The following is a 27,140-nucleotide window of genomic DNA, read 5'->3' on the forward strand; positions in this document are numbered from 1 at the left end:
AGCAGGTTTACAAGTAGATGATGGATGTAACATGGAACTAAGGAAGAACAAGCCCATGATTAGCAAGACAGGGCAAAGAGTTATATTACCACGAAGGTAAAATTCAAAAGGACGAAGAATGGAAGACTGAAGGTGCTGTAGATGAATGCACATAGCATTTGGAAAAAGGTGGACAAACTCATGGGCCAATTAGAGATTGGTCGGTATGACGCGGGCATCACTGAGTTTTGGCTGAAAGAAGGCCATAGTTGAGAGCTTAACATTAAAGGATATACTTTGTATGGAAAGGACAGACAGGAAGGCATAGGCACTTTCGTGGTTCTGTTGGCAAGAAATGGAATTGAACTTAAAGGGTCAAAGAATGTTGAATCTTCATGGGTGGTTAAGAAACTGCAAAAGTTTAAAAAATCATTATGGGAATCACATATAGGCCTCCAAATAGTACCCAAGATGTGGGGTTGAGATTGTAAAGGGAGCTGGAAAAGGCGTGTAATAAGGGTAACAACGCAATTGTCATGGGGGACTTTAATATGCATGGGGATTGGGAAAATCAGGTTGGTGTTGGATCGCAAGAAAGAGAATTTGTTGAATGGCTATGAGGTGGCTTTTTACATCAGCTTGTGCTTGAGCCTACTCAGGGAAAAGATATCTTCGATTGGGTGTTCTGTAATAACCCAGATCTTATTAGGAAACTTAATATAAAGGAACCCTTAGGAGGCAGTGATCATAATTTGATTAAATTCATACTGCAATTTGAGAGGGAGAAGCATAAGTCACATAAATCAGTATTGCAAGGGAATAAAGGGAATTACAGAGGCATGAGAAAGGAGCTTGCCCATGTGGATTGGAGAAGGATACTGACAGCGATGACAGCATCCACCAATCTCAGAGATGGAAACCTGGAAAGATGCACTATTTACTGAGGAAGCGTGGGAAAAGAGCTGAGCTGCTGGTCAGATTGAAGCAGAGGGGCTTTAGGGTCCCTCTGCCCACCATCCTACTAGCTAATGTGCAAGCCATAGAGAACAAGGTGGATGATCTTAAAGGGAGACTCACCTACTGCCGGGAGATGGAGAACTGCTGTGTATTCTTTTTCACAGAGAACTGGCTCTCCCCTGCTACCCCCGACTGTGCCATCTGACCAGAGGGATTTTCGATCCATCGGATGGACCGCACAGCGTCTTCGGGCAAGACAAAGGGAGGTGGTGTCTGCTTACTGATCAATACCATGTGGTGCTTGGATACAGTGGCACTGACAAGCTCCTGCAGCCCGGACCTGGAACATCTGTTGGTGAAATGTCGTCCCTACTATCTGCCACGGGAATTCACCTCGGTCATACTGACAGCAGTCTACATTCCCCCCCCAGGTGGACGTGGAGTGGGCTGTGAATACACTGTGTGCCAACATCAGTGAACTTGAGACCAGGTATCCGGAGGCTTTGCTCATTACAGCCGGGGACTTTAACCAGGCCAACCTCAGAAAAGCACTGCCAAAGTTATACCAACATGTCTCCTGCTCCACTGGAGGCCCAAATATACCTTACCACTACTACACAGCAGTAAAGGATGCCTACTGTTCCGTCCAATGACCTCACTCCGGAAAATCGGACCTTCAAGCCGTACTTCTCCTCCCGGCTTACAAACAGAAACTGAAGCGGGAGGTCACGGTGTCAAAAGTGGTGTCGCGCTGGACAGGGGAAACGGATGAGGTTCTCCGTGACTGCTTTGAATCATTGGACTGGTTAGTATTCAAGGACTTGGCAGCTAACCTCAATGAGTATGCCTCAGCTGTCACGGACTTTATCTGGAAATGCACAGAGTGCATTGTGTCTTGCAAGACGATCCGGGTATTCCTGAACCGGAAAACTTGGATGAATTATGAGGTCCAGTCTCTTTTGAAGGCTAGAGCTGCGGCTTTTACGTCCGGAGATACCAGTCGCTACATGGAATCCAGGCATGAACTCCGGAAAGCCATTAAGGACGCCAAGAGGCAATATCGAGCCAAGTTGGAAGCCCAGGCTAACCAGAGGGATGCCAATAGACTATGGCAGGGTCTAAATGAGATCACTGGGTGCAAAGAAAAGGCTGGGAATATCAATAACTGTAGGGCTTCTCTTCCTGACGAACTTAACATATTCTATGCAAGATTTGAAAAGAAGAGGAGCATTCCACCCCCTCCAGATGAACCGGACCTGGTGGCATTGAGATTCATCATCACCGAGGAAGATGTTAGAAGAGCCTTCCTGAAGATAAATCCAAGGAAGGCGACGGGCCCAGATTGCGTCCCAGGACGGGTACTCCAGGCCTGTGCAAGCGAGCTAGCTGGAGTGTTTGCTGACATCTTCAACTGCTCCCTGCTTTAGTCTAAGATCCCCTCGTGTTTTAAGAAGGCAACAATAATCCCGGTGCTGAAGAAAAGCAAGGTGGCATGCCTGAATGACTATCGACCTGTGGTTCTGACATCAATTGATCTGAAGTGCTTCGAGCGATTGGTTATGACACATATCAACCATTGCCTACCGGTCAACCTCGATGCTTTGCAATTCGCCTACCGGAGCAATGGGTCACTCCTTAGAACACCTGGAGAATAAAGACTCATATGTAAGGCTCCTTTTCATTGACTACAGCTCTGCCTTTAATACCATCATATCAAATAAATTGATTCCTAAGCTCCGGAACCTGGGTCTTAGCGCTCAGATCTGCAGCTGGATCTTCAACTTCCTCACAGACAGGACCCAGGCTGTAAAAATAGGGACAAGCTCTCCTCTACAATCACTCTGAGCACCGGTGCCCCACAGGGCTGTGTACTCAGCCCCTTGCTGTGCTCACTGTGCACCCATGATTGTGTAGCCAAGTTTCCATTGAACTCAATATATAAGTTTGCTGATGACACCACAATTGTAGGTCGTATCTTGGGTAATGATGAGTCTGAGTACAGAGAGGAAATTAAGAACCTGGTGGCATGGTGCGAAGACAATAACCTATCCCTCAACGTCAGCAAGACGAAGGAATTGGTTGTTGACTTCAGAAGGAGTAGTGGACTGCACGCACCAATCTACATCGGTGGTGTGCAAGTGGAACAGGTCAAAAGCTTTAAGTTCCTTGGGGTGAATATCACAAATGACCTGACTTGGTCTAACCAAGCAGAGTCCACTGCCAAGAAGGCCCGCCAGCGCCTTTACTTCCTGAGAAACCTGAAGAAATTTGGCCTGTCCCCTAAAACCCTCACTAATTTTTATAGGTGCACCGTAGAAAGCATTCTTGTAGGGTGCATCACAACCTGGTATGGAAGTTGTCCTGTCCAAGACCAGAAGAAGCTGCAGAAAATCGTGAACATAGCCCAGCACATCACACAAACCAATCTAACATCCTTGGACTCACTTTACACCACACGCTGTTGGAGCAGTGCTGCCAGGATAATCAAGGATATGACCCACCCAGCCAACACACTTTTTGTCCCTCTTCCCTCCGGGAGAATGTTCAGGGGCCTGAAGATTCGTACAGCCAGATTTGGGAACAGCTTCTTTCCAACTGTGATAAGACTGCGGAACGGATCTGGGCCGTACCTTCCAAATACCCGGACCTTTCTTGCACTACCTTACTTTCCCTTTTCTATTTTCTAATTATGATTTATAATTTAAATTTTTATTTTATTTACTTCTATTTGTACTTCAGGGAGCACAAAGTGCAGAATCAAATATTGCTGTGATGATTGTACGCTCTAGTATCAATTGTTTGGTGACAATAAAGTAAAGTATATATAAAATATGAGAGGATCTTGCCCATGTGGATTGGAAGAGGATACTGACAGGGATGATGGCAGAGAAGAGATGTCTGAAGTTTCTGGGAGTAGTTCAGGATAGCTATGTCCCACAGAGGAAAAAAGTTTTCAAATGACAGGGTTAAGCAACTATGGCTGACAAACGAAGTTAAGCACTGCATAAAAGCCAAGGAAAGGGCAGAAAAGGCAGCAAAAGTGAGTGGGAAGTTGGATGATTGGGATGCTTTAAAAGTCCAAAGCTATAGAAACAGTAATGATGAAATATGAGGGCAAACTAGCCTATAAAATAAAGCAGGGCACAAGAAGTTTTTCCAGATATACAAAGAGTAAAAAGGAGGTGAGAATTGATATTGGACTACTGGAAAATGATAGTGGTGATGCAGTAATGGGGAACAAAGAACTGGAAGATGAACTTAATGGGTATTTTGCATCAGTCTTCACTGTGAAAGACACTAGCCGTATATGTCAGCTGGACCAGAGGGTCTACATCCGAGTCCTGAGAAAGGTTGCTGAAGCAGTAACTTGTGCATTGGTCATGATCTTTCAAGAATCACTTAGTCCTGGCAGACTGGAAGATTGCAAATGTCACTCTAAGAAGGGAGAAAGGCAACAAAAAAGGGTACTTGGACTCTAATGAAAGAATAACTTAGCATGGATTCTGTAAAGGGAAATCTTTTAGAGTTCTTCGAGGAAGTAACAAGCAGGGTGGACATAGGAGAGGCAGATGTCATTAACTTGGATTTTCAGAAGGTATTTGATAAGGTGCCACACATGAGATTGCTTAACAAGATAAAATCCTATGGCATTACAGGAAAGATATTAGATAGGGGAATTGCTGACAGCCAGGAGTCAGCAAGTGGAAATAAAGGGCCTTTTCTGGTTGGCTGCCAGTGATTAGTGGTATTCCTCAGGGTCAGTATTGGGACCACTACTTTTCACATTGTTTGTCAATGATTTCGATAATGGAATTGATGGTTTTGTGGCAAAGTTTGTGGATGATATGAAGATAGGTGGAGGGGTAGGTAGTGCTGAGGAAGCAATGCGATTGCAGCAGGACTTAAACAAGTTGGAAGAATTGGCAAAAAAAATTGCAGATAGAATAGAGTGTTGGGAAATGTATGATGATACATTTTGGTGAAAGGAACAGTAGTGCGGATTATGATCTAAATGTGGAGAAGACTTAAACAGCAGAGGCGCGGAGCAACTTGGGAGTCCTCATGCAAGACTCTCAGAAGGTTACAGGTTGAGTCAGGTAAAGAAGGCAATGCAATGTTGGCATTTATTTCAAGGAGAATGGAATACGAAAGCAAGGAGATAATGCTGAAGCTTTATAAAACATAGGTCAGGCCGCACTTACAGTATTGTCAACAGTTTTGGGACCCATATCTCAGAAAGGAGGTGTCATTGGAGAGAATCCAGAGGAGATTCACGAAGATGATTTTGGGAATGAATGAGTTAACATATCATGAGCATTTGGCAGCTTTGGGCCTATACTCACTGAAATTTAGAAGAGTGCAGGGGATCTCATTGAAACCTTCGGAACGTTGAAAGGACTAGATTGAGTGGATGTGGAGAAAGTGTTTCCTATGGTAGGGTTATCCAGAACTACAAGGCACAGCCTCAAAATTGAGGAGTGACCTTTTAGATCAGAGGTAAGGAGGACTTTTTTAAGCCTTGTCGGATGAATCTGTGGAATGCTCTGCCACAGACTGTGGTGGAGGCCAAGTCTGTGGGTCTATTTAAGGTGGAAGTTGATAAGCTTCCTGATCAGTCAGGTCATCAAAGGATATGACAAGAAGGGAGGTGTACGGGGTTGAATGGGATCCGGGATCAGCCATGGTGGAATGCCAGAGCAGACTCAATGGTCTGGATGGCCTAATTCTGCTGCCATGTCTTATGGCCTTATGTTTTGTTCCCTCCTCTGGGTTATTAATGTAAACGGTAAACAACTGTGGACCAAGAACTGATCCCTGGGACACTCCACTAGTTACATCTCTCCAGCTTGGGAAGGGCCCATTTATTCAGATTCTCTGTTTTCTATGAGGTAGTCGGTTTTCAAACCATTCTACCACACTTGTCCCCAATTACTTGGGCCCTTAGTTTGTTCACCAGCTTCCTATGTGGCATCTTGTCAAATGCCTTTTTGGAAATCTGAATATACTCCATCTATAGGTTCCCCTCTGTCAACTCTCCCTGTCACATCCTCAAAGAATTTAAGCAAATTTTTCAAACATGATTTACTCTGCATAAACTCGTATTTATTAGTTTTTATTCTGTTTGGTTTTCCTAAATGGTCCTTGCTATTTAAAGTTAGCCTATCTGTTATCCGAGGGTTATTAACCATAGTTATCTCCCATTTATGCAGTGTAGAGATGGTATTTGCGGTGTTTGCTGTGATGATAGCTGAAGCAAATGTATATATTACATCTGCCATTTCTTTGTTTCCTGTTATTAATTCACGAACCTCATTCTGAGACCCCACACTTGCCTTAGCCACTTCTTCCTAATTACATACGCTGCAAATTATATGGAAACTCTATTAGATTTGATATTACATGCTACTTTTGTCTCAAAATCAATTTTATTCATTCCTTAATATTTTGATAACTGATCCTAAAACTTCCCAAGCCTACTTAATGCCCTATTTTCCAGTTTAACATTATCCTTGACTCACTTTGTTAACTATAATTTGTGCCTCTTTCTCGTGGAATCTCTCTTTCTAATTGGGAAAAATTCCTGTTGAGTCTATAGACCAGCTGTTTGAAGATCTGACCCTGTTCATCAACTGATCAGTCCATCTTAAATAACTCCACCTATGAATTATGTCAATTGGCCTTATTTAAGATGACGATGGTGTTCTTGATACTGTGTTGTTCACCCTCAAACTGCATCAATAATATTGTGGTCATTGCCTGTGAAGGAATTTTTAACCACAAGATCTCTTATTAATCCTTTCTCATTATTCATGGCTCAATCTAAATTAACCTGTTCCCATACAGGTTCTATAAGATACTGTTATAAGAAACAACCCCTATCAGATTCCACAAATACCTTTTCTGTCATACCCTTGTCTTCCAATCATTATGCAAATTAAAATCTTGTAAGACAATTTCTGTTCTCTTGAAATGAGCTCTTGGTATTTACCCATTTGTAATGCACCATATCACAGTATAGAGGTGGTACTGCAGTTACACCATCTGAGAGGAATTCCAGTTGATCAAAATCAGTGGTTTCCAAACATTTTTGGGTTACCACTCCTCAGATCCCAGACCACATTCCTAGCATTCCCCATTCCCTTTCTGCACATTACATGAAAACTATAAAGAATTTTGATTTACAATGCACAGTAAAAGAAAATAGGAACTGCAAATTCAAAGCAGTGACAAATAATTACAACATTATTTAAATCTATTGAAAGCTACAAATAAAATTATTTCCCTAATTATAATAAAACAATTTTTATCAACAATGTTAGAGGATACTTTGGTTGTCTGACTGTTCACTACTTAATTGTTTTTCACCTTTCGATGAGATGGCTGGGCTTGCTGCAGTCATATCAGTTTCTCAACATCAGGCTGGAAGTCACTCAGGTGTGTCAAATCCCCCCCCATTCAGTAATTTGAAGTCTGTTTCACAGTGTTGAAAGAAAGTTGGGTGACTGCACTGAAACCACGCTCCAATAAATATGATGTTGGAAAGGCAATAAAGAATATCTTGACTTTTTCCACAGTGGAGTAGCATTGAGATTTCTTTCTCCAGTCAAAAGTCTTGATATAATTTTTTTGAACCTTGGCTTCAGTTCAGTCATTTTGTAGTAAGATCAGTTCTTCATCCTTCCTGTTAATGTTTGTGAGAGATTCTAACTGTTTAAATCTCTTACAATACAGGTTAGCAACTTGAAGAAAATCCTTCAGAGTATTTTGGAGTATTACCATGATGTAAGTACTTCCAAACCCTTATCTTAAGAGTATGGAAAGTAACTTGAAATTTGTATCATTGCACTGTATAGCTGGATGTTTCAAGGCAATGCTTCAGAGGCCTGTAAAATCCTGTGGTTACAGATTGTGTGTGTCTTGTAAGATTTATTTACTTATCAGGAAGATTTTGGATGCATTTAGACTTTGTGAAGATAGTATGCAATGTATAAACATGATATTTTGCAGATGCTGAAAATCCAAAGAGACATAAAATGCTGGAGGAACTCAGAAGTCTCTAGAGCATCTGTGGAAGGGAATAAACAGTCGCTGTTTTGAGCTGAAGCCCGTCACCCTGAAATATCAGTTATTTATTCCCCTTCATAGATGCTGACTGACCTGCTGAGATTCTCCACCATTTTTGTGTTTACACTGTGACTGCTGGTATATATCCTGTGCCATCTATTAAGAAAGAATTTGATTTTTAATCACAGTGCCTATCCTCACGGTGTCTCAATATCAGTGGGCATTTTAATTTGGAGGTCTATATTATAGCTGCTTTGTGGTGAACATCTCTAGAATATTAAACAATCTCCATTGTATGAAAGTTGATATTAAGGAGTAATACCATGCCAAGTCAAACATGGGCAAATAGGAGTAGTGAAAGTGGGCATCATGACAGCATTAAGCTCATGTCAGAGGGAGCTGTAAGGGCTCACTTCTATGTTTTACCTTTCTGTGATTTAATAAACAGATATATAATGAATAAAGATAAAATACTACCTTCGTTTGTCTCATCTACATCGAAATGTACAGTGAAATGCATAGCTTTGCATCAGATCAAATCAGTGAAGATTGTGCTGAGCAGCCCACAATTATCATAGAATATAAGCTTATAGCTTACGTTGTCTCCATGCTTCTGGTACCTACATAGCATGCCACAACTCACTAAAACCTAATCCATCGTCTTTAGAATGTGGGAGGAAACCAGAGTACCCAGAGAACGTACAAACTGCTTACAGACAGCAGTGGAAATCGAACCCCAATCTTACAGCTTGAGCTGTAAAGCATTGTGCTTACTGCTGCGCCATCATGCCATCCCACAAGCACGCTGAATGATTGGAAGAGGATCAAGGGCCTGTTGTTTGTTTACTTATGGAAATACAGCGTAGTATTGGAGCCACACAGCTCAGCAACCCCTGGCTTAACCCGAGACTAATCGCGGGACAACCTATAGTAACCAATTAACCTACCAACAGGTACATCTTTGTAATATGGGAGAAAAGCACAGCACCTGGAGAAAATCCACAGGGCATACGCACTCCTTACAGATGATTTTTGAATTAAGCTCCAAACTCCATTTCTGCTATGATAAGTTTGCGCTAAGTGCTACACTATCATTGGCACCCATTTAAACATTTCCTTAGTGGCCACGTGCTACCAACTGAGAAGGCAGTCAGCAAAAGAAGGTTCCCATTGTCTTGACGTCATGACTCAACTCGCCCTTCTGAGACAGACAAGTTGGGATTAAATTCCAATGAATGTTCAAAGTTCAAAGTAAATTTATTATTAAAGTACCTATATACCACCTTATACAATCCTAAGATTCATTTTCTTGCAAGCATACGCACTGAAGCCAATAACCTTAAAAGAATCAATGAAATATCACACCACACAGTGTGCAAGAAACAACAAGCTGTGCAAATCTAAAAAGAAAGATAAAAAAGGATATAATAATAATTAATTAAAAAGAAATAAATATCGAGAATATGAGATGAAGAGTGAGTCCATATGTTCTGGAAACAATTCAGTGATGGGTAAAGTGAAGTTGACTTTTAAGAGCCTGACGGTTGAGGGGTAATAACTGTTTCTGAACCTGGTGGTGTGAGTCCTGAGGCACCTGTACCACCTTCCTGATGGCAGCAGTGAGAAAACAGCATGGTTGGGGTCCCTGATAATGGATGGTGCTCTCCTGCTACAGCGCTCCATGCTGATGTGCTCAATGGCAGTGATGACTTTTGTAGGATCACTACTTTTTGTAGGATTTTCCGTTCGAGGTCATTGGTGTTTCCATGCCAGGCTGTGATACAGTTAGTCAATATACTCTACACCACACATCAATAGAAATTTGTCAGAGTTTTAAATCTCATAGAAACATAGAAACCCTACAGCAATAGTACAGGTCCTTCAGCCCACAAAGTTGAGCCAAACATGTCCCTACTTGAGAAATTACTAGACTTATTTTACTATTTTACTAAGCTCCATGTACCTATCCAAAAGTCTCTTAAAAGACCCGTGTCCGCTAACACCACCACCATTGCCAGGAGCCCATTCCACGCACTCTCCACTCTCTGAGTAAAAATCTTACCCCTGACATCACCTCTGTACCTACTCCCCAGCACCTTAAACCTGTGTCCTCTTGTGGCAACCATATCAGCCCTGGGAAAAAGCCTCTGACTATCCACACGATCAAAGCCTCTCAACATCTTATACACCTCTATCAGGTCACCTCTCATCCTCCATTGCTGCAAGGAGAAAAGGCTGAGTTCACTCAACCAATTCTCATAAGGGATGCTCCCCAATTCAGGCAATATCCATGTAAATCTCCTCTGCACCCTTTCTATAGTTTCCACTTCCTTCCTGTAGTGAGGCGACCAGAACCTCACTAGTCCAAGTGGGGTCTGACCAAGGTCCTATATAGCTGCAACATTACCTCTCATCTCCTAAACTCAAACTCACGATTGATGAAGGCCAATACACTGTATGCCTTCTTAACCACAGAGTCAACCTGCGCAGCTGCTTTGAGCGTCCTATAGACTCGGACCCCAAGATCCCTCTGATCCTACATACTGCCAAGAGTCTTGCTATTAATACTATATTCTGCCGTCATATTTGACCTACCAAAAAGAAACAACTCACACTTATCTGGGTTGAACTCCATCTGCCACTTCTCAGCCCAGTTTTGCATCCTATCAATGTCCCTCCACATCCTCTGAAAGCCCTCCACACTATGCACAATACCTCCAACCTTTGTGTCATCAGCAATCTTACTAACCCATCTCTCCACTTCCTCAACCAGGTCATTTATAAAAATCACAAAGAGTAAGGGTCCCAGAACAGATCCCTGAGGCTCTCCACTGGTGACTGACCTCCATGCAGAATATTGCCTGCCTACAATCACTCTTTGCTTCTGTGGGCAAGCCAGTTCTGGATTCACAAAGCAATGTCCCCTTGGATCCCATGCCTCCTTACTTTATCAATAAGCCTTGCATAGGGTACCTTATCAAATGCCTTGCTGAAATCCATATACACTACATCTACTGCTCTTCCTTCATCAATGTGTTTAGTCACATCCTCAAAAAATTCAATCAGGCTCAAAAGGCATGATCTGCCCTTGACAAAGCCATGTTGACTATTCCTAATCGTATTATACTCTCCAAATGTTCATAAATCCTGCCTCTCAGGTTCTTCTCTATCAACTTATCAACCATTGAGGTAAGACTCACTGGTCTATAATTTCCTGGGCTATCTCTACTCCTTTTCTTGAATACAGGAACAACATCCACAACCCTCCAATCCTCTGGAACCTCTCCCGTCCCCATTGATGATACAAAGATCATCTCCACAGGCTCAGCAGTCTCCTCCCTCACCTCCCATAGTAGCCTCGGGTACAACTCATCCGGTCCCGGTGACTTATCCAACTTGATGCTTTCCAAAAGCTCCAGCACATCCTCTTTCTTAATATCTACATGCTCAAGCTTTTCAGTCTGCTGCAAGTCATCACTACAATCACCAAGATCCTTTTCTATAGTTAATACTGAAGTGAAGTATTCATTAAGTACCTCTGCTCTTTCCTCCAGTTCCATACACACTTTCCCACTGTCTCACTTGATACGTCCAATTCTTTCACGTCATATCCTTTTGCTCTTCACATATTTGTGGAATGCCTTGGACTTTTCCTTAATCCTGCCCACCAAGGCCTTCTCATGGCCCCTTCTGACTCTCCTAATTTCCTTCTTAAGCTCTTTCCTATTAGCCTTATTATCTTCTCGATCTCTAACATTACTAGATTTATTACGGCCTTTGTACACCACAGTTCCTGTACCCTACCATAACTTCCCTGTCTCATTAGAACATACCTGTGCAGAACTCCACACAAATTTCCCCTGAATATTTGCCACATTTCTTCTGTACTTTTCCCTGAGAACATCTGTTTCCAATTTAAGCTTCCATTTTTCTTCCTGATAGCCTCATAACTCCCCTTACACCAATTAAACACTTCTCTAACTTGTCTGTTCCTATCTGTCTCCAATGTTATTGTAAAAGGGATAGAACTGTAATCACTATCTCAAAATGCTCTCGCACTGAGAGATCTGACACCTGACCAGGTTCATTTCCCAATACCAAATCAAGTAAAGCCTCTCGTCTTGTAGCCGTGTCTACATATTGTGTCAAAAAAACTTTCCTGAACACACCTAACAAACTCCACTCCATCTAAACCCCTTGCCAGGGAGATGTCAATCAATATTTAGGAAACTAAAATCTCCCATCACGACATATCCTATCATGCTGAATGTTCTCAAACCTCTAAGGAAGTAGAAGCACTGCTGTCCTTTTTTCGTAATTGCACTTGCATGCTGGGCTCAGGACAAGTCGTCTGAAATGATAATTCTAAGGAATTTAAATTTGCTGACCTTCTTCACCTTTGATCCCCTGTGGGGAATGGTGCATGGACATTCAGTTTCCTTCTGAAATCATTGATCTCTGAGCCAAACTCTAAGATCAACAGTGCATGTTGCACAACAAATGTAAGGAGCCCAAGCTTTATCTTGGTAATTAGTTTTACACACAAAGTAGAGCTCTTGCGCTTTCATCATAAGAGAAGTTGTGCTCCATCTTTGATATTTAAGCATGTACTCGTACAAACATAGCAGAAAGTATTGCAGCTTTTGCAACGTGGGCAAGACATTTTGCTGTCACAAATACTGCTGAAAATACAATTACTTTATTATAATGAGTACACCAAATATGCCACACGCAAACAAATATACAAGTAAATGCAATGCATGGAACAGTGTGCATGATGCTTTTATAGCCTTTCTAAAACCTGCCCTGCCTAAACATGCCTGGACACCACAGAAAACTTGCAGCTTGTATTGTGGGCAACATTTTAATTTATTTGAATTCTTAATTGAAAGGGCTGTGCAATAGGGAAATATCATAGTGATTTTCATGATCTGCAGACCAAAATCCTGAAGAGATACCCAAAAGTTGTCCAGTGTAATCAGCTCTTTGGTCTTGCTGACATTGAGTGAGTGGTTGCCCTGTATAGTGATTTGGCCAACAATAGCTGTGTCATCAATAAACTTAAATATGGCTTTGGAGCTGTGCTTAGCCACACAGCCATAAATGTAAAGCTAGTAGAGTAGGAGGCTAAGCACACAGTCTTGTACTGCACCTGTGCTGATGGATATTTGGAGGAGGTGTTGTTGCCAATCCAAGCTGGCTGGGGTCTGGAAGTGAGGAAATCAAGGATCCAATGGGATAAGGAGGTATTGAAGCCAAGGTCTTGAAGTGTATTTGTTAGTTTTGAGGGGATGATGATGTTGAATGCTGAGCTACAGTTGATAAAGAGCATCCTGATGTATGCATCTGTGCTGTCCAGATGTTCCAGAGCTGAGAGAAGAACCAGTGCAATTGCATCTGCTGTGGTCCTGTTGCACCGATAGGTAAATTGTTGTGCATCCAAGTCACTTCTCAGGCAGGAGGTGATATGTTTCAGCACCAGCCTCTGAAAACACTTCATCACTGTGGATGTAAGTGCTACTGAGTGATAGTCATTGAGGCGGGTTATCATGTTAACACTTAATTGCTTCTGTGCTCTGTTCAAAGTTCAGAGTACAGTATTGGCTCAGACATGGCAACCAATATGTAATCCTCAACTACATCATCTAGTCATTTCCTGCCCATTCAATTAAAAACTCTTTGAGAAATACTGACACATTATTAGTACCCTTTCTTCTGTTGAAGATTTGTATTGAATTCTGTTAATGGCCTAATAAGTATGGAGATGGTCAAAATCAGAACGTCCCTGATGCTTTATGCTAGATTTGTTTAATTTAACTTGCATGGCCTGATTGCACTTCCTTGTTGACCAATGTTTGAAAAGGGAAAAATGGTCCTGGATTTCGACTGCTCATTACTGCCCAATGACTATTGAATGATAAAAGCATGATATTGTTGACAATTACCTATTCGTGTTTTTTTTTAAAGAAGGGCGGCATGGTAGTGTTGTTAGTGTGACACTATTACAGCGCCAGCGACCCAGGTTCAGTTTTGCCACTTTCCGTAAGGAGTTTGTACGTTCTCCCTGTAACCTTTGGGTACTCTGGTTTCCTCCCACATTCCAAAAGCATATGGTTTAGTAGGTTAGTTAGTCACATGGGTGTAATTGGCTTGTGTTGGCTTGTTGGACTAGAAAGGCCTGTTTTGTGCTGTATCTCTAATAATAGTTTTTTTTAAAAACTACAAGTAAAACTAATATGCCATGTTGGAAAGCTAAAAGCAAATTGGAGTAGACTGGTGGGGGCTCTACTGATCTATGAGGGGTAATCTCTGGATTGCTGCCTGTGCCACATGTTAGTGAGAGTAAGAATGGGATGATTTGGCAGGCGAACGCGTGGCTCAGGGAGCAGGGATTCAGATATATGGATCTTTGGGATCTCTTCTGGGGAAGGGATGACCTGTACAAAAGGGATGGGTTATACCTGAACTCAAGGAAATCCAATATCCTTGTGGGCAGGTTAGCTAGAGTCGTTCGGGTAGGTTTAAACTAATTTGGGAGGGGTGAGAACTGGAATAATTGTGCTGAAGATGAGGTAATTGGGATGCAGAGGCAATGTGTAATGAGACTCCTAATAAGGAGAGACTAATAATAGGGCAAAATTGCAACCAGATGGATGAGTTGCAGACAGACAAAATTGAAAAGGGTGAATACAGGATTAAAGATCTTGTATTTGAATGAATACAGTATACGGAATAAGGTCAATGAACTTGTGGCACAGTTCCAGATTGGCAAATATGATGTAGGCATTACTGAATCATGGTTAAAAGAAGATTATAGCTGGAAGTTTAATATCCAAGGATACACATTGTATCAAATGGATGTTGGTAGCTAAAGGGGACATGGGGTCGGAAAGTGTTGAATCGTTGTGGATAGCGCTAAGGAACTGCAAGGGTAAAAATATCCTGATTGGAGTTATATACAGACCCAAAAACAGTAGTAAGGATGTGGTCTACGAGTTACAACAGGAGATAGAAAATGCATGCCAAAAGGACAATGTAACAGAAGTCATGGGGAATATCATTATGCAGATAGATTGGGAAAATCAGGTCGTATGGGATTTCTAGAATGCATACAAGATGGCTTTTTAGAGCAGCTCATGTTTGAGCCAACTAGATGATCAGCTATTCAGGATTGGGTGTAGTGCAATGAACCATAATTAGAGAGCTTAAGGGAAAAGAATGATTAGGGGCAGGTAATATTGAATTCATCCTGAAATTTGAGAAGGAGAAACTAAAGTCAGAGGTATCAGTATTACAGTGAAGCAAAGGAAGTAACAGAGACATGAGAAAGGAGTTGGCCAGAATTAGCTGGAAAAGAACACTGACAGGGATAACTGCAGAGCAGCAATGGCTGGAATTTCAGGAAGCAATTTGGAAGGCACAGGATATATACATCCCAAAGAGGAAGAAATATTATAAAGGAAAGATGACACAATCATGGCTACCAAAGAAGTCAAAGCCAAAGAGGGGGCATATAATAGAGGAAAAATTAGAGTGAAGTTAGAGGATTGGGAATTTCTGGAAGCACTTTGGAAGGCACAGGATATATGTGTTCCAAAGAGGAAGAAATATTCTAAAGGCAGGATGACATAACCATGGCTAACAAGGGATATCAAAGCTAACTTAAAAGCCAAAGAGAGAGCATTTAATAGAACAAACTTTAGTAGGAAGTGAGAGGATTAGAAAGCTTTTAAATACCAACAGACGGCAGCTACATGTGTCATTAAAAAGGTAAAGATGGAATATGAAAGTAAGATAGCGAATAATATTAAAGTGGATACCAAAAGCTTCTTTAGATACACAAAATGTAAAAGAGAGGTGAGAGTGAATATTGGACCATAGGAAAACATCACTGGAGAAATAGTTGTGGGAGATATGGAAATGGTAGACAAACTGAATATGCTTTTTGCATCAGTCTTCTCTGTGGAAAGCACTGGCAGTATGGTGGAAGTTCTAGGAGTCAGGGGTCATAAAGTGTGTGAAGTTACCTTTACGAAGGAGGAAGTTCTTAGGAAACTGAAAGGTTTGAAGATTGATGAGTCATCTCAACCAGATGATGTACACCCCAGGATTCTGAAAGAGGTGACTGAAGAGATTGTGGAGGCATTATTAATGATCTTTCAAGAATCACTAGATTCAGGAGTGGTTCCAGAAGAATGGAAAATTGCAAATGATTAGAAGGATGTCCTTTTAGAATTGGAGATGACGAGGAGCTTTTTAGCTAGAGAGGGGTGAATCTGGAATTTGTTGCCACATGCAGCTGTGGAGGCCAAGTCTTTATGTATGTTTGAGACAGGTCACAGCATGAGGGGACATGGGGTTGGGGAGGGGGAGGCAGGAGATTGGGACTGAGAGGAAATTTGGATCTGCCATGATGAAATGGCAGAGCAGACTTCATGGGCCAAATGGCCTAATTTTGCTCCTATATCAGGGGTTTTCTGGGTCAAAAGATGAAGAGAACAGTAAACCATTGAAATAAGTTGGTTACCAAGTGTTCTCATGTTGAGGAGTATTGAACGCAGTAAAATCTGTGAGTTCTGCTCATTATTACAGAAAAATGATTCAGAAATGTACCTTGCAAAATTATCTTTGACTGTTGAGATTGAAGTAAAGCTTTAGATTCACTTGAATTAAAACTATTGCTCAGAAATTGTATAATTTCATGAATGAATTTTCCTGTTCAGGTGCTGGGACACCAGATTTCTGAGTACAATCTGCCAGAGGTCAATCTAATAGGAGAGCACTCGGATACAGCAGAGCTTGGCCGAATGCTACAGCTTGTGCTGGGCTGTGCTGTCAGCTGTGAGAAAAAGCAAGGTAGGGAATCAGCATTGTATTGGGTGATATTATCGGCTGTAATGTTTGGATGGACCATTGTCAAGCATTTTCATGTTGCTATGGTTTATTTTATGCTATCTATTATGACTTCAGATGTGGATCTGACAGAAGTCTGATAACAAGCTCAGTGGTATCAAACCACTTGTGCATAGTAAAACTGTCAGTCATTTAGCACTAAGTGTTTTAAAATGATCTTCTGCACATGAAAAATGTCACTTCTTCAGCAGGAATATCTTTTCTTATCCCAGAGTACATGGTGGGATAATTATAGCAAATTTGTTTTTTAATCATTCTTTTCAATGTCCTGGATTGTTTGGTGATGATGCTCCTGGTTCTTTTAATGGAAAGTGTCTTTGAACTTGTTGCAGCTATTTAAAACATTGTATATGAAATGTGTTATTAATGGACCATAGCATTCAATATTACTTTAAAAGAATTTGAAGCATATTCTGAGAAAAGGACTGAGAGCAATTTATGACCATGATTCTCAAGGGTGACATGTTTTATTTTGGTCTATGGTTAATACAGCGCTGTTTTGAATAAAAGGAACAAAATGCCGGAGGAACTCAGCAAGTTGGGTAGCATCTGGAGAGGAATAAAGAGTTGATATTTCGGGCCAAGACCGTTCATCAGAACTATTTTGAATAATTGCATTTAAATCTTCTGCTGCTACCCCCCTTTGCCCTAGATCCATGGGACCCTTCAGTACAAGGGTCTTTCTGTACCCATAGTTACTCTCGTTATTACTCATTTGCAAATTCCTTTGCCCTGCCCCCACCCCAGCTACCCGCCTAGAAATGGAGTGCTATATATGCTGGTATGTAATATTCCATTTTGTATCCCAGCTGCTCTGGTAATCCCCAGAGTGACCAGACAATTCCAGAGTTGGAAACCTGTCCTTGAAAGGGACTTCTATGCTCTGCTGCAGGAAATTGCTAACCTGATCATTTCTGAAACTTTTCTGACTGAGATACAGTTTGAATTAATTAACTGAGGCAAACAATGTTTTTAATATTATGACTGTGCTGTTACTTTACAACAAAGTATTTTCCTCTTGCAGAATACATCCAGCACATCATGACACTTGAGGAGTCTGTACAACATGTTGTAATGACAGCCATTCAGGAGGTAAGCAGATATGTCATTTGAAATGACTTAATACTGAATTGTATTTTTCAAATTGCTGCTTCATTTACTTTGCAATGAACATGTAGACAAACGTCAAACACTTTTGTTCTTTTATTTTCTTTCCATCCATGTTCTTCTGTTTTCCGGTCAACTTGTTACTGCAATAGATGGTATATTATTTGGTGCAAGGCTTTGAGTACCTGTATTATCTCGCCTTGTCACCTGGGCACAGACTTGTTTTTCCTTCCTTAAAATATGCTGAACTTCATCTTATCCCTTGTTTGAATACTATTTCTTTATTTTACTGTGAATGTCTGAAAGAAAATGAATCTCAGGTAGTATATAGTGACATACACTACCAGAGATTCAAAGTATGCTTTGATAATAAATTTACTTTGAACTTTGTTAAAAGCACAGTTCCTTATTCCAAACCAATTTAGTTGTACCAGTTGCAACTAAACTAAAATCTCTGACAGTACCGGGAGAAATGCTTTCAGATGTCTTTTGAAAAGTATTATTATGGAAAGTGGAAACTTCTGAGCATATTAAAAACAAAACATTTCAGTGCACTTCTGTCATAAATTTTATTACAAAAGCTTGTTAGTAAATTATGATAAATCTTAATAGTTGCTATATTTCTAAAAGAATTACAAATACTGGGCTGATACCCATTTAATTTTCCTTAAATTTCAAACTGAGAACACTTAATTTTTTTTAAAGAACAGCAAAAATGTTGTGTGAAGAGTAGTATTAATTTTCAGATAGAAAGTATTTGTTTTTATGTTTTTAAGGTTTCTCAAATGTGCAAATAAGAAACACAGTAACCACGTGGCAAGGCTGCACAAACTGAGTGACCAGTACATGGAGTTTAGTACTTGTTTGTAAAGCTAAATGGGATATTTCTCCTCTTTGTGAAGCCAAACAAAATATTTCTCCTCTTAAGGCTTGTTTGCCTAGAAAGCGCTTCAGAACAAAAACTACACCATTTTGAAAGAAACTTGTATCTGATCAACCACTCTAGTTAGACTCCAATCCTCCTCTATCTATTACCCCATCACTGCATTACACTGTAGACCTTAAAACCACAATTTATAATGTATATATTGTAAATACATGCTGGTATTTGTGTACTTATACATATTTATTTCCTATATCCTTTACCCTAAAATTTTATTAACTTTTTATATATAATTATTTTTTAATACATTTCTTTATTCTTTATAATTGTTTGGTGTTTTTTGTTGCATGTGCCAACACACCTCAGTAAAATCACAATACATACCATGCAAAATAAGATTTTTACACAGTACTGTATTTGTCAACATGAACAGAAGCCAAATTTGTATATCTGGCAGAAACAAAGGATGTTGGGAATGGCAAAGGTGGAGCGCAGCATTAGATGTGTGGGATGGGTGGCAGAAATGGAGATGTTGGTGTGGGTGCAGACACACCCAGCCCTCAGACACTAGGCAAGGACATTTGATTCCAATCAATTGGTTTATTGATTATTACAGAATATCTCACTGGTGTTACCAGTTCCTCCCCTCTCCCTTCCCCTTTGTCCAGCCATGATTCCCCTCTGCCCCCTTCACGCTCTCAGTCCACAATATATCAGAATCAGGTTTATCAAGTGGAAGGCTTTCAACTTAAGACATAGGAGCTCATCGAGTCTGTACTGCCATTCCATCATGGCTGATTTATTATCCCTCTCAACCCCATTCTCCTGCCTTCTCACCTTAGCTGTTGTTGCCATGATTAATCAAGAACCTATCATACTGTGCTTTAAAAATGCCTAATGACTTGGCCTCCACAGGTGTCAATGGCAATGAATTCCACAGATTCACCAGCCTCTAGCTAAAGAAATTCCTCCTCTGTTCGAAATAGAAGCCACTCTATTCTGAGGCTGAGCCCTCTGATCTTGAACTCACTATAGGAAATACTCTCTCCACGTCCACATCCACATCCACATCCACATCTAGGCCTTCCAATATACTGTAGCAATGTACTACATACAGACCTAGAGATGACACGCAGTCAGTAAGGCGTTTCGAGACTAGTTTATTCAAACTTCGCGGCACTGGCATTTAATCCCTAGCGCCTGCCCTCTCCGGGCGGAAATTACATCAGAGGTGCATTACCAAAGCTGGCTATTTGTGAGCCGGTTCGCCTGCGCAGAAAGTGGGTCACCACATAACCCCCGCCCCCCTCCCCCAGAACCAGCGATATACCCCCCCAATGTCCACAGTCTGGATCAGCTTCTGTTTGGGAGGTCTGCCTCTGCGCCGCAGTGCCTGAACCTCGACCGGCTGCGCCAAGTCCACATGGTTTGAGTCGGTCCACTGTGAAAACCTCCTCTTTCCCCCCAATGTCCAGAATGTACGTGGACCCGTTGTTGTTGATCACCTTGAGCGGCCCCTCGTACGGCCACTGTAGCGGTGCCCGGTGTCTGCCCCTTCGTACAAACACAAACTTACAGGTCTGCAGGTCGGGGTCCGTCCGTGCTGTGAAGTTGGTACAGGGGCCAGGTTGCCGAGCCTTCCGCGTAGTCTGTCCAGGACTGCCTCGGGTTCTTCCTCTTGCCCCCTTGGGGCTGGTATGAACTCTCCTGGGACGGCCAGGGGCGCACCATACACCAACTCGGCTGATGAGGCGTGCAGATCCTCTTTGGGTGCGGTGCGAATTCCAAGCAGGACCCAGGGAAGCTTGTCCATCCAGTTATTTCCTCTCAGGCGGGCCATGAGAGCCGACTTCAAGTGACGGTGGAAACGCTCCACTAGTCCGTTCGACTGCAAGTGGTAGGCAGTAGTGTGGTGTAGCTGCGTTCCCAACAGGCTGGCCATAGCCGACCACAGGCTGGAGGTGAACTGAGCGCCTCTGTCGGAGGAATGTGGGCCAGTACCCCGAAACGTGCTAACCAGGTTGCAATCAGTGCTCGGGCGCAGGAATCGACAGATGTGTCGGTGAGCGGGACTGCCTCTGGCCACCTCGTGAACCGGGTTACCGTAGTTAGGAGGTGCCGCGCTCCTTGGGACACTGGTAGGGGGGCCCACGATATCCACATGAATGTGGTCGAACCTCCGGTGGGTGAGTTCGAACTGCTGCGGCGGGGCTTTAGTGTGCTGCTGCACCTTGGCTGTTTGGCACTATGTGTACATCCTGGCCCATTCACTGACCTGCTTGCAAAGTCCGTGCCACGTGAACTTGCTAGAGACCAGCTGGACGGTTGTCCTGATAGATGGGTGCTCCAAACCGTGTATGGAGTCGAAAACCCGCTGCCTCCAGGCTGCTGGGACGATGGAGCGAGGTTGGCCGGTAGCCACGTCGCACAGGAGGGTCCTCTCACGAGAAAATCCTGCAGCTGCAAACCCGAGACAGCGGTCCTGTAGCTGGGCATCTCGTCATCTGCCTGCTGCGCCTCCGCCAGTGCTGCATAGTCCACCCCCAGGGACAGGGCCTGGACAGCTGGTCTGGAGAGTGCATCCACCACGATGTTGTCCTTTCCCGAGACATGCTGGATGTCCGTCATGTACTCGGAGATGTAGGACAGATGTCGCTGCTGGCCAGCCGACTGGAGATCGGACACCTTCATAAACGCAAAGGTCAACGGTTTGTGGTCCATGAACGTGAACGGCCTGCCTTCTAAAAAGTACCTGAAATGCCGGATTGCCAGATACAGTGCCAACAGCTCCCGGTCAAAAGCACTGTGCTTGAGTTCGGGTGGTTGTAGGTGCTTGCTGAAGAACGCTAGGGGTTGCCAGCGCCCCTCGATGAGCTGCTCCAGCACCCCACCGACTGCTGTGTCGGATGCGTCCACCGTGAGGGCGGTGGGAACATCCATTCTGGGGTGCACCAGCATCGCGGCATCTGCCAAGGCTTCCTTGGCTTTAACGAAAGCAGCCGCAGTCTCCTTGACCCAAGTAATGTCCTTGCCTTTACCTGACATCAGGGTGTACAAAGGGCGCATGATACAAGCTGCTGAGGAGAAGAAACGGTGGTAGAAGTTCATCACACCAACGAACTCCTGCAGGCCTTTGACCGTATTGGGCCGGGCAAAGCGCATCTACCTTGGCGGGCAGAGGTGTTGCCCCGTCTTTGGTAATCCTGTGGTCCAGGAAGTCGATGGTATTGAGACCGAACTGGCATTTGGTCGGGTTGATCATGAAACCGAAATCACTCAGGCGGGAGTAGAGCTGGCGGAGGTGGGACAGATGCTCCTGGCGCCTACTGCTGGCTATAAGGATGTCGTCCAAATAGATGAACGCAAAGTCCAGGTCGCGTCCCACCACATCCATTAGCCACTGGAACGTCTGTGCGGCATTCTTCAGGCCAAACAGCATTCGAAGGAACTCGAACAGGCCAAACGGGGTGATGAGTGCTGTTTTAGGGATGTCTTCAGGGTGCACCAGGATTTGATGGTATCCCCGGATGAGCTCTACTTTGGAAAAGATTCTTGCCCCGTGCAGGTTTGCTGCAAAGTCCTGTATGTGCGGCACGGGGTAGCGGTCTGGAGTTGTAGCCTCGTTCAGTCTGCAGTAGTCGCCGCATGGTCTCCAAACCCCGGCTGCTTTGGGCACCATGTGCAGGGGGAGGCCCATGGGCTGTCGGACCTCCATACGATCCCCATTTCCTCCATCCTCTTGAACTCCTCCTTCGACAGGCGGTGCTTTTCTGGGGGGGAGCCTTCGTGCTCTGGTTTGGAGGGGTGGTCCCTGGGTCAGGATGTGGTGCTGTACCCCGTGTCTGGGCATGGCTGCCGTGAACTGCGGTGCCAGAATCGATGGGAAGTCCGCCAGGATTCTGGTGAATTCATTGTCCGACAGCGTGATGGAGTCCAGGTGTGGGGCCGGCAACTTGGCTTCACCCAGGGAGAACGTCTGGAAAGTCTCGGCATATACCAATCTTTTCCCTTGCAAGTCAACCAGCAGGCTGTGAGTTCGCAAGAAGTCCGCCCCCAGGAGTGGTTGGGCCACGTGAAGTCCCACGTGAACTGGCTGGCGCCGAACTGCAGCTGCACTGTGCGGGTGCCATAGGTCTATATCATGCTGCCGTTTGCGGCCCTCAGGGTGGGTCCTGGCTTCCTGTTGCAGGTGTCATACCCCGTCGGGGGCAAGACGCTGATTTCTGCTCCGGTGTCGACCAAGAAGTAGCGTCCCGACTCTTTGTCCCAGACGTACAAGAGGCTGTCCTGGCGGCCAGCCGCCGTAGTCATTAGCGGCAGCTGGCTCTGGCCTTTGCAGGGCGGGTGACAACGACGGGCTTCTGTGCCCCACCGCTAGTGGTAGAAACACCACTGTTCACTGTCCTCCTCACTCTTGCCTCTGTGTTGTGTGCGCCCTGCTGGGCCTGGTCTGGTCTGCTGTTGGGCGCGTGGCCTAGTAATCTGACTGACGGACGCCACACTCTCCCTCTTGGCTTTCCACAGCACATCTGCCCGGGCCGCCACCTTCCTGGGGTCACTGTAATCTGTGTCGGCCAGCAGCAGATGTATGTCCTCAGGCACTTGCTCTAGGTACACTTGCTTGAACATGAGGCAGGGATTGTGTCCATCAGCCAGGGCCAGCATCTCGTTCATCAATGCTGACGGCAGTCTGTCTCCCAAACCGTCCAGGTGAAGCAGACGGGCACCTCGCTCACGCTGTGAGAGGCCAAAGCTCCCAATGAGCAGTGCCTTGAATGCTTCATATTCGCCTTTTTTTGGGGGCAACTGTATGAAATCCTCAACCTGGGCGGCCGTCTCCTGGTCAAGGGCACTTACCACGTGATAGTAATGCGTGGAATCAGAGAATATCTGCCGAATTTGGAACTGGGCTTCTGCTTGGCTAAACCACATGCGTGGTCGCAGCGTCCAGAAATTCGGCAGTTTTAGCGAAACTGCGTGAACAGATGAATAGTCGGTCATCTTTGGTCCAAATCCTGTTTGGACCGTCGGGGTCACCAATGTAGCGATGTGCTACACACAGAGCTAGAGACGACACGCGTTTCGAGACTAGTTTATTAAAATTTCGCAGCGCTGGCATTTAATCCCTAGCGCCTGCCCTCTCTGGGCAGAAATGACGTCAGAGGTGCATTACCAAAGTCTCTCCCCGCGCGCTGGCTATTTGTGAGCCAGTTTGCCTGCGCAGAAAATGGGTCGCCACAATATGATAGTTTCAATTAGATTCCTCTTTCCCCCCCCCTCCCCCGCCCCACCATTCTTCCAAACTGCAACAAGTACAGGTCCAAATGCTCCTCCTACTTCAACCCTTTCATTCCTACAATCATTCTCTGTCATAAGTTGGGTGCTGAATCAGGAACCAACTGCAGGACACAGACACTCGAGTCCCGGAAACAGGACGAGACGGAACCCAAGGACAGGACAGGATGCAGTCTAGGCAGGGGAAGCAGGACCAGGACGAGGGACTGGGAACAAGGAGCCTGGGCTTGGACTCTGAGCATGAGACTGAACAAGGACCCAGAACCTGGGTCTGGCCTCGGGCTTGGACCCCCAAAGCCAGGCGAGGACATGACGAGGCTTTGCTAGAGGTTTGAGGCTGCAGGCTTGGTTCGAGGCTGGAGGAACTCGGAGGCTGCAACTAGGGGCAGACTAGGAGCTGTACATCAACATGGAGCCAGGACATCCTCCGACAAGCTGAGATTCATCTATAACTCCACACCAAGGTGGGGCAAGACCATCCATTGGGTAACGGCAGAGCGGTCTGATCTACCTGACAGAGGCAAAGACAAGACAAGACAGATTCCCCCCACAGGGCAACGGCAGAACGGCCTGACTTAAGCCATGGAGGCGAAGACCAGACATGACAGATTTCCCCGCAGGGCAACGGCAAAACGTCTGGACTTATCCCACGGGGGCCAGGACAGGAAGAAACAAACACCAAGGAACGACAGACAGTTCCACCTCTGCATCGGGGTAGCTCCCAGTAGCTGTTACGGCCAGCAGCCTTGTCTGGCTACGGAAGCAACCAAATCCCTACCTAGCTCGGAGTGGCTGACGGCCACCCAACTGGTCTGGGAAACAGCTGAATCCCTACCACAATGACCACTCCAACTACTACCAGCAAGGCTCCCAGAACCCATGGTTCTCCAACACAGCCCCAAGGATGGCAAGAGCCCGTTCTAGCCTTCCACCAGCCATCTGTGCCATGAGTACCTTGACAAGATGACCCACCCCACCACACTCAATGCCAGGACCACTTATATTCCCAGTTCCAATATGAGCCTCAGGCGTTTCTAGTTAAGTCCAACCACAACAAGGGACCGCTGGAAAATCCGGATTCCGGAGTCCGCGGACCAGACCACGGACTTCAGACTGAACCACCACATTCTCATGTTTCTCCTCTTGACCCTCTCCAATGCCAACACATTTTTTCTTAGACAAGGGGCCCAAAACTGAGCACAATCATCCATGTTTGACCAATGCCTATAAAGCTTCAACGTTACATTGTTACATCCTTGCTTTTCATATTCTAGATTTCTCGAAATGAATCCTACAACTTGCTTTCCTTTCTACTGATCAGCCTGCAAGTTAGGGAATCCTGCACAAGGACTCTTGATAGCTTTTTTTTTAAATTTTCACTCATTTAGAAAATACTCTATACCTTTTTTTACCTTCTACCAAACTTCCCTGCCCTATATTCCATCTGCCACTTCCTTGCCCATTCTCCCAATTTGTCTAGATACTTCTGTAAACTCCTTGCTTTCTCAACACTACTTACTCCTCCACCTGTCTTCGTATCATCAGCAAAGCTGGCCACAAAGCCATCAATTCCGTCATCTAAGTCATTGATGTGTATCGTGAAAAGAAGCAGTCACGACACTAATAACCACTAACATATTAGTATCCTTCCTGCAATATCATGGGCTCTTAACTTCTGAAGCAGCCTTACGTGTGGCATTTTATCAAAGGCCTTCTGAAAATCAAGTAAGCAAAATTGTTTGACTCTCCTTTGTCTATCCTTCCTGATATTTCCTCAAAGAATTCCAACATAATTGTCAGGAAAGATTTTCTCTTAAAGAAACCATGCTGACTTTGGCCTAATTTATCCTGTCCCTCCAAGTACTCCAAAATCTCATCTTTAATAGGATGGCAGGAAGGCAGAGGGGGTGGTGTGGCTCTATCAGTAAAAAGTGAAATTAAATCATCAGAAAGAGGTGGCATAGGGTCAGAAGGTGTTGAATTGGTGTGGATAGAGCTAAGGAACAACAAGTAACCTGATGGAAGTTATATACAGACCTCCAAACAGTAGTAAGGATGAAGAATACCTATGAGATGCCTTTTAGATCAGCTGGTGCTTGAGCCCACTAGGCGATCATCTTTTCTGGATTGGGTGTTTGCACGGAACCAAAATTGATTAAAGAGCTTAAGGTAAAAGAACAATTAGGGGAAAGTGAAACCCTAATCTGAAACCCTGCCCCTTGAACCAATTCCTCTATCATGCATTCACTTGCCAAATCATTATATTCGTACCCTCATTGGCACATGGCACAGCCAGTAATTCAAAGATTTCTACTCCTGGAGGTCCTGCTTTTCAGCTTTCTACCTAACTCTCCATATTCTTTCTTCAGGACTTCCTTTCCCCCTTCCTACCTAAGTCATTGGTACAAATATGTACCATGACTTATACTTGCTCACCCACCTCCTTTAGAATGCCATGCACCCAATCTGAGACATCTCTGGGAGGCATAGAAACATTGAAAACCTACAGCACAATACAGACCCTTCGGCCCACAAAGTTGTGCCATACATGTCCCTACCTTAGAAAATACTAGGTTTACCCATAGCCTTCTATTTTTCTAAGCTCCATGTACCTATCCAAAAGTCTCTTAAAAGACCCTATTGTATCCGCCTCCACCACCGTTGCTGGCAGCCCATTCCATGCACTCACCACTCTCTGAGTTAAAAACTTACCCTGACATCTCCTCTGTACCTACTCCCCAGCACCTTAAACCTCTGTCCTCTTGTGGCAACCACTTCAGCCCTGAGAAAAAGCCTCTGACTATCCACACAATCAATGCCTCTCATCATCTTATACACACTACCAGGTCACCTCTCATCTTCCATCACTCCAAGGAGAAAAGGCCGAGTTCATTTAACCTATTCTCATAAGGCATGCTCCCTAATCCAGGCAACATCCTTG

General features: G+C 44.1%; 1 protein-coding gene across 5 annotated transcripts in view; it reads left to right on the forward strand.

The window, feature by feature from the left end:
* The window catches only part of LOC132406322 (protein Hook homolog 3-like), a 119,720-nt gene that overhangs the window by 5,719 nt on the left and 86,861 nt on the right, over positions 1-27,140 (forward strand). For all 5 annotated transcript variants that reach the window (XM_059991831.1, XM_059991832.1, XM_059991833.1 and 2 more), the window contains 3 exons: positions 7,669-7,719; positions 16,725-16,857; positions 17,939-18,006. In XM_059991831.1, coding sequence (XP_059847814.1) covers positions 7,669-7,719; positions 16,725-16,857; positions 17,939-18,006 — 252 coding nt within the window. The remainder of the gene's footprint in view (positions 1-7,668; positions 7,720-16,724; positions 16,858-17,938; positions 18,007-27,140) is intronic.

This window comes from Hypanus sabinus, chromosome 16, assembly GCF_030144855.1.
Source record: "Hypanus sabinus isolate sHypSab1 chromosome 16, sHypSab1.hap1, whole genome shotgun sequence".
Lineage (NCBI taxonomy): Eukaryota > Metazoa > Chordata > Chondrichthyes > Myliobatiformes > Dasyatidae > Hypanus > Hypanus sabinus.